At 40.9% G+C, this 8538-nt stretch overlaps 1 protein-coding gene across 2 annotated transcripts; it reads left to right on the forward strand.

The window, feature by feature from the left end:
* The first annotated feature begins 3485 nt into the window (after positions 1 to 3485).
* Positions 3486 to 7571, forward strand: LOC308111502 (uncharacterized protein). 2 transcript variants are annotated; one of them, XM_080466438.1, is made up of 11 exons: positions 3486 to 3539; positions 3659 to 3736; positions 4605 to 4718; positions 4806 to 4984; positions 5062 to 5162; positions 5252 to 5302; positions 5387 to 5497; positions 5593 to 5719; positions 5811 to 5949; positions 6797 to 6836; positions 6937 to 7571. In XM_080466438.1, the coding sequence occupies exons 2-11, from the start codon at positions 3689 to 3691 to the stop codon at positions 7200 to 7202; spliced, it is 1176 nt and encodes a 391-aa protein (XP_080322564.1). In that variant the 5' UTR covers positions 3486 to 3539; positions 3659 to 3688; the 3' UTR covers positions 7203 to 7571. The 2 variants fall into 2 exon arrangements, with proteins under 2 accessions (XP_080322564.1, XP_080322563.1); XM_080466437.1 differs by having other exon boundaries at positions 6797 to 7571.
* Positions 7572 to 8538: the final 967 nt, after the last annotated feature.

Below are 8538 nucleotides of genomic sequence, written 5' to 3' on the forward strand. Positions count from 1 at the left end.
ACTAGAAATATATATATAAAAAAAGAAGAAAAAAAAAAGGATTATAAAGAAAGGCATGACTTTTTTTATTGGGACATGCAGTATGTGCAGCTCAATAATGTTGATTCCAACAAAGAAACACTTATATAACTCACTCATTCTTCCTTATCTGAGCTATTGTGTGGAAATATGGGGAAATCAAACATTGATCCCGTTTTCTTTGATTCAAAAAAAGGCCATTAGAATCATAAATCAACTTTTATGCTCCAACAAATCCTATTTTTGTCATATTAAAGACTTTGAAAATACAGGATATTGTCGACCTTAATGTACTAGCTGTGATGTATAAGGCGCTTCATTCTAACCTTCCACCTTATATCCAGAAGGTGTTTGAACATAGAGAGAGTCAATATAGCCTCAAGCGTACTGGGTTTTTCATTAGAAATAAGGGAAGAACAATTTTTAGAAATGTAGACGCGTATCTGGAAGAGGGGTTTGTTTGATTAACAACCTGGTCGATGGTTCAAAACAATCAAATACGTTTAAGACGTTTAAAAGGCGGTTTAAGCTCACCATTTTTGAAAAATAGCTTCCTCAGGAAGGACAAGACTAAAATGAACCGTGTTCCCTCAAAGGACATTTAAAATTTTGTTTTTTCAGGAATCGCAAAGGAAATGCAAGTCGCCTCTGAAATTGACATCGCTGATACTGTAGTCAGTTTTGAGAAAGAACTGTTTTTGTTTTTGTTACTTCAATTGCAGTAACTTTACTTGTGAAATGTTCAGGGTTAGGCAAAATACGTTTAACTTCAGCCTAAACCCTTCGGTCACAAGTTATGAGACAGAGTCTGGTTTATTTTCTGTGCTTTGATGCATTGTGTATCTTGTTGACTGAATAAACTTCCTTCCTTCCTTCCTTCCTGACTTACTTACTTACTTACTTACTCTATAGTTTTCGATTAAAACATGAACAGTACCAGATGGGGCGATTCAGTATAAAACCTTGGTATTGGAGGATCTGCTCCACTAACCTGTGAGGGAACATTGTGAGGAAACATATTTTTACCACACTGCAGGTTGGTGTCAGGCTCGGAAGGGCAGTCATATTTCCTCTGCTGGAGGTCTCTGGCCCAGCTCACCACATCCCCGTCCGCACAGCTCAGCCTCTTCAGCTCGTCCGCACCATACTCTCTGCCCCACACCCTGAACAGACTGATCTCACCAACCAGGTCGGTGCCACTCTCTCGCACTACTTCGCCATTCACTGAGAAGTGAGACACCCCCAAAGAGAGAGTCCCATTTGGAGCAAGATGCCGGGATAAGGTGGGGAGCACCACCGCCTCGTCCAGAGGCTTTCCGTTGATGTAGATCTTGAGCCGCTGAGCTTTGCCTGACCAGGTGATGCAGAAATAGTACCACTCCCTCGGTGTCATACGGAGTTGGAAATTCCACTCTTTCCCAAACAGCCACACGGTCAGGTGTTGACCCGAACCCCCAAGTCCAAGCTCGGCCTCTCTGTTACCGGGTGCTTTGTAAACAAATCCGGTCCATTTTGTTGGCACAAGGCGTTTCACAAGTATGCATATACTGAGCTCCTCCAGGGCCGGTATCACAGCCTCCGGGCGTAGCTGCCACAGACACGGAGGCCCCTTAAACTTCAGCCTCTGTCCCCACAAACTTTTTGTGCCTGAGGCTGAAGAAAGCATGCAAGGGAAATAAATACAAAGTTCAACCTCATAGAAAATCCGATCAAAGCACTGTTCTGCTAATGATCATTTATTGAATCTTACGTGAACATAGGGAAGACGCTGACAGGATGAGTAAGACGGCGGCTGGGTAACACAGGAGTCTGATTGAAGTCATGACAGCAAACAGAAACGAAGAACTTTCAGCTCCAATCAAGTGCTGATCAGCTGAAAGGCAAAACACACTTTTTTTCTTTTATCAAACACGCTCACCTTGAAGACGTAACACAGCAATGATTAACCCAGATTTGTGTGAACTACTACTTCACACGTGGCAAAGACTCACCATAGTTGCAGCTGAGACGTTCAGGTCAGAAGAGAAATGGATCTTGAAGAATATCAGCGATCGATATCAGTTCAGCAGAGACCGGAAGATGGAATAATGTTGCGTGGCGTCGATTTAGTTCTCTATAAGAAGACCTCCACACCCTCCTAGTTCCCCCTGAGTTACTCATTAATCACTCGTCATAAACAATACTGACAAACATGACAGCGTTAACCCGTTGTCTTCACAAAACCATTTCTCAAGCAAGAACTATTTTAATCACATATTACAATTGTTAACTTTCAATATGATTCCACCTGACCTTGAATGTTACATTTCTGGTGAATTTCTTTTCACATTTATTCCGGGAGGATTTCAAACTTAGTGGGTGAGGTGAGTTTTTTCTTTTTGGTCTTATAGTGAGATAATCTTCAATTTACGTTGAACTTCGGGACCACTCTGTGCAGAGTTTGCATGTTCTCCCTGGGTATAGGTGGGTTTTCTCCAGGTATAGTTTATTCCTACAGTCCAAAAAAACAACATACATTTGATCTTAATTGGACACGCTAAATTGCCCATGGATGTCAAATGCAAATGCGTTGTGTCTGTGACCTGTTCAGGATTTACACTGCCTTCACTCATATTCAAAAGGGAGCACAGTCAACTGGATAAACATAAAACATAATCTCTATAGCTTTTAATTGCACCTACATTGTGAAATGTGCAACCAGACTATGTCTTGCTTATATGTATTTCTACCCAAGACAACGGGAAAGAGCGTGTGTGTACATGCATGTGTTTGCTCTCTATACGCCGGGCTGTGAGTTCCTGAAATCGTGGATATCTTTTACAACCATCTTTGTCAAACAAAACTAATTGACTCTTCCTGTGATGTACTCTGATGGCTGCGTTGACCTGATGGTAAAACGAGTCAAATATACAGCCTTCCCGTGAGCTTAAACAATACAAACAAGCTCTGTGTGTCCAGTGTTCGAATTTTTATGATCCTAATATCCTGTAACGCAACGGTGGTAAAACGGTTTAGATCGAGGCTGTTTATTTGTCACATTTTCTGCTCTGTACTACCACCAGATGGTCAAAATGTGCACTGCAGTCTGCCTAATGTCACTGCAATTTGCAACATGAAGCTGAACTCCAACAGGGTAATAATGTTGGCACTATTAAAGATTTTACTGGTCTGCACGCACGTTCACATACACAAAGTGTCTCTGTTGCGAACAGGTTTGTTAACAAGGGTCTCATTCAGAATATAAATTCCCTTTCCTCCCACCCTTCGCTCGGCGTTTTTAGAGGCCAGAGCCAAGGCCTGAGTGGGCTCCCCAGAGGGAATGTGAGAAGAGAAGCTGTGACGCGAGGCACCCAGGTGGGGGTTTTGTATTCATTGGTCCATGGCTGGTATTCTAGTTGGGAACCTCTCCTGCGTCATAAGTGATGTAGGCAGGAGGGGATTCCCAAAGACCTTTCCCACCACCGCCTGCCTCAGCTGAGGGCAAACGGATGCAGAAGCAAACCTCACTTGAAACTTGCCAAGTAAGTCAAGAGTTTAAGCCCATTCTTTTTCGAAGTGTTGTGTTTTAATTCGTTGTAATCGATAGCTTTCAAAAGAGCGTACTTTTCATGTATTTCTGCTCTTTTTTGTCGTGAGAAAGATGGATCTTATCCCATCTTAGAGAGAAACCATGGACACTTTACCAGTGGACGTCTGTCTCAGTGCCGTGCTGCTGTGGGTAAGTCTGACCTTTTATCACTTTACTTTTACTCATTTTGAAAACACTGGCTGGCTTGTATTGTTTGCAGATAAATAATATATCAAGGTTGTTATATATAGACATGTAATAAAGTAGAATATAGACACGGTATCAATCATGTACACAGAATAAGGACATTTAAATTTAACTACGAGTTATTTTATATTTATAGAAAAAGTAACTTTCACTTTGGTTTCAATCGTCGCCGTCATTGTGGCTTATATGTTCATATTGTTATATTATTGTGTTGTATTATTGTAATGTTTTGCTACTGACAAGCAGTTACAGTAACAACATTGAGAATGTGTGTGCATGTGTAGATAAAAAAACACAAATTAAGATTAATTTCTCTTTGCGTTTGTAATTGAATATATTTCAGAACATGTGCTTCCTTGCTTTTACTAAAGTTAACATTTTAATTAAGTAAATATATGTGCTTCTACTAAAGTAAAAAGAAATGTGACCAATTTTTCCAATGCTGATGAAAATAAATTTTGAATAACAAAAAAAGTAATGTTTTTAGTTTATTTGTACATTTTTCAACTGAAATATTTGAGCAGGATCAATTAAACCAATTAAATGCCATTTAAACAATACTGTGCAAATTAAAACATTTTGAAATATAGTTAGTTTACAGAACTTGTATTGTTGGCAATGAGAATGATTATGCTCCAAATATGATCATATATGTTGTCAAACTGCCTCCAATAAGCCACTTTGCTGGTTTTTATTACATTATAAACTGGAGGGAAAAAAATCTGTTCAAATGCAGGACTTATGTGTTCTCATTGTTCTTCTAAAATCCCTTAATACGTCTTATAATTTCAAATCATGTTGGTTTCTTCAGGTTTGGTGTGTGCCGGTCCAGCCTGAGCTCAGCTGTGATCACACTGAGTTTCTACATCCTAATGACACTTGTGTCGCCTGTCCCGTGTGTCTGCCTGGGGAGCAGCTTTCTGAGGTAACTCTCCTCCTGTTACAGCGTCGCTGCAGATCTCCAGCCCTGCCTTTTGACGACAGGTTGGGGTTTTTTTGCCCTCATTTGCAGGACTGTGGCTTCGGAGATGGAGGCGATGGCGTCTGTGTCCAGTGTGAAGAGGGCCGATTCAGCACGGAGGCCGGTGTGGCTCCCTGCAGGAGGTGCACACAGTGCGGCGTGCTGAATCGCAGGGTGGAGAGAGTGTGCTCACCCACCAGTGACGCCCTCTGTGGACGATGCCTCCCACGGTGAGCTACGGTGCCAGCGTAAACACCGGTCACGATTGGTTTTGTGTTAACGCTTGTGATCGTGGCCGTGTGCTCAGGTACTATGAGCTCAGGAGCATGACGGGTGAAGCAGAGCTGCTCTGTGTGCCGTGTTACAGCCACGATACAGTTCATAAGGAGTGTTTGACCTCGACACCAGGTGAGAGCCACAGATGGGCTGTTAAATGCACAGCCAAGAAATTTTAAAGGAATATGCATCATGGATGTAAAGTTTGAACTCTCTGGCAGACAACGCCGTCACGTTGCCTCTGGGAAGCGTCAGAGAACCTGAAGAGAGGAGTGAGTAACTTCATGGGCCTGAATGAGCAACTTTTTCTCTTGTGAGACTTGTGTTTGAGTTGACGAACTCTCTGCTCTTTCAAGGAGCAAAAGCAGAAACATTTCCAGCCACTCTGATCGGTTCTGCGACGGCTTCTTTGATTTTCCTCGTTGCTCTGCTGCTTTGGCTTTTCCTCCTGACTGCTGAGAGATTCAGTGAGTCAAATGATAATCCACATCTCTGAAATCACTCTTGCCTGTTCTGTTTGGGTATTCGAATTGGAATAACTTACACTTGCTGACATGTACAGAGCAGAGTGCCGGGATCCACCCTGAACCTGGAGGACAGGCAGCAGACCTTCAGCGCTCACCCCTGATCAGCAATGCAGACAGAGCAGAAACGGCTTCACAGGCTGTTTCTGCTGAAGGTCCTGCAAGGTGCAGATCACATGCCAGTGCATCTTTATCACTTTGCTTTTTATTTTCCCTCCTAAATAATCCGCTATATTACTATTTTCTTCCTACTTAGAGGCCAGAACTCATTGAGTACCGAAAATGAGGTCCATTCTCCTTCGATTGTGATAAATGTGACAACCAACATCAAGCACCCCAGTCAGCACGACGACATCAAAATACAGGAGGAAGAGCAACGCTTCAATACAGACGAGGTATAGTGTCTTGAAATCTCCACAATCTAAATGACACCTTACACTATAGGAACATATGTCTAATTGTACTGGGACTTTATCGCTTTCTATATAAAAAAAAGGTGGGTTTTATCTGGGTTTGAGTCAATTTAGAGGCTTTCTGTGTGGAGTATACGTGTCCTCTTTTACTTCTGCTTTGGTTCCTTCTGTCGAACTGGTGAAAATTCCTATGTGTGAACGTGAGTGTTGGCCTGGTTTGTCTTTATGTTTGTGTTGTGAATGAAAATCAGCCGATTTCTCGGCAAATAAAGAGCCGAAGTTTGATTCTAAAAATGTTCAAAATACCACGACTGCGTAAAAAACGTAATATTCAGGAGCGAATTCGATGTTTGAGAGAAATTCAGGCAAACACAAACAATGACAAGAAAAATACAAATACAATAAGACTTCTATAGTTATCATCACTTCCATTCGGGAGTTGTTGGATTACTATAAATCTATTGGACTATTTTGAAAATAGATGATAATTCTCTGTAAAAACAAATTTAAAATCTGTCATATTTCTTGATATTCTCAATTTTCTTCACAATATTACCAAATATATTAATCCAATATCATATATTTACTAATTTATCATCTATATTGCAGGTTCTGAGAACTGTCACAAATTATACATTTTAAATGAATCTTCATTTTCACATTAGGTGTTAAATTTGTAAGTCGATGAGGTTTTCTTTCTTTTAATCAAAATTAAAAGGAAAATGTATTCATGATATGAAAATCCATGCCACTTAAGCATAACGATGTTCTTTCTTTCTTTCTTTCTTTCTTTCTTTCTTTCTTTCTTTCTTTCCTTCTTTCGTCACAGATGGATAAAAAACTGCAGGATATCTGGGAGCTCGCTCAGGGTTGGTTTGAAACCACCGTCGCCATTCTTCCAATAGGCTGCATTCCTTCGATTTCCAAACTGCAAATCAAGGATCGTTTCCTTCATTTTGCTCCGTTTAGGTCAGAGCATCGAGATGTTGGACTACGACTCGGTGCAGGACTTGTCACTGCTGCTGGACTCTGCTGGAAGCAGCGTTTTGAGGAGGCTGGGGCAGTCTTTGGGTGTACCACCTCAGGTTGCCGCTCATCTCCGAGGCTTCCTGGACCTCTTCCATTACCTGCGCACCTCCACCTACACTCTGCTGCCCCAGCTGGCCCAGGCCGCTGCACTCTTGCCCAATGCTGAAGTTGTGGCGAGAATACACAGAGCCGTGGTGAACAAGTGAATGCTGAAGCCGGATGTTCCGCCAGATGGTGTTTGATGAAATAAATTAAAGTGTTTTGAATAGTCTGACTGTTGTAAGATGACACCAATAACTGTACATTAGAAGGTCACGGTCTGGACTCAGGCCCAGATCTTCTTGCTGTGATGTTTAGCACTAACTACCACACTGATATTTCAACTGCTGCATGAACATATTATATACAAATGTTTTATGTCAAAATGATTTTGTGTCAACATTATAAGGTAAAACAATGCATTTAGTGATGCCAGAATGCCAGCAATTCACATTTGTTTGTATATTTTCCCACTTGCCGATTAATCTTTTGAATAAATACACGTCCGAGGCATTTTGTGACGTGACAATACGGTGTGAAAGGTCATTATTCATGCTTTGAGTGTTAAATAATACAATATCCAGGTCACTGTAACTGAACCTTACATGCGGTGTTATTTCCTGTTTACCATGTAAAATAGATGAGCGGGCCCTGTGGCTGAAGCATGTGAGACGCACCCGGACAGAGGATGCAGTGTTCATGGTAAGAGAAGGAACCTTGAGCCCTGAGAAAATGTGTTATTCTCTCATCGGGAGCCAGCTGATCATTTCCCTTTATCTCCTGCTCTGAAGAAACCTCAGCACATCCAATCTGGTAAGCTTCATCTTCCTTCTATACAAACTATCAGAAAAGTAAATGTAATATAAAATCTATGTCAGGTTTCTTCGTTTTTTTTTTTTTTAATTTATTTGACTGATAACTTTCAGTAAATAAGGAACTTATCCAAATTTATTTTTATATATAAACTCTGTATTTCTGATAGAACCATGGTGTGCTGGCTCCAAACTGAATGAACTGTTTTGGACAATAATGTGAAGTCAAGAAGCTTTACTTTTATTAACATGCAGAAAACAACTTGTAGACACTAGGGGGCGCTGATCTTAGTCAAAGAAAATGCAATGTATAGTTTTCTACTGCCTTTAACGCCTCTATCGTCTATTAAACAGACGAGCCACTACTCGGGAAACGGAATGATTCATGGGTGCATGGAGGTGTGGCAAACATATTTAACTTTTTAAAATAAGGTGAAAAATTAAGGGAAAAAACAGAGGAATAATCCTCCATTTTCACACTGGAAATAAACGAGTTCAACACATGTGGATGTGTAACTTAAAATACACTAGAGCGTGGGAAGGGAGCCTGTTAAAATGCATATGGAGGAAACCTTTAAAAAAAAGTTTAAAACTGTTTAATTTTGTAAAAATGAAGACGATGGCAGAACTAGATCTTTTCAGATGTCAGTCTTTGTCTTACTTGAGCTTGTTCGATGCGCCTATAAGCTCC

This window comes from Lipophrys pholis (assembly GCF_963383615.2).
Source record: "Lipophrys pholis genome assembly, chromosome: 6".
Classification (NCBI taxonomy): domain Eukaryota; kingdom Metazoa; phylum Chordata; class Actinopteri; order Blenniiformes; family Blenniidae; genus Lipophrys; species Lipophrys pholis.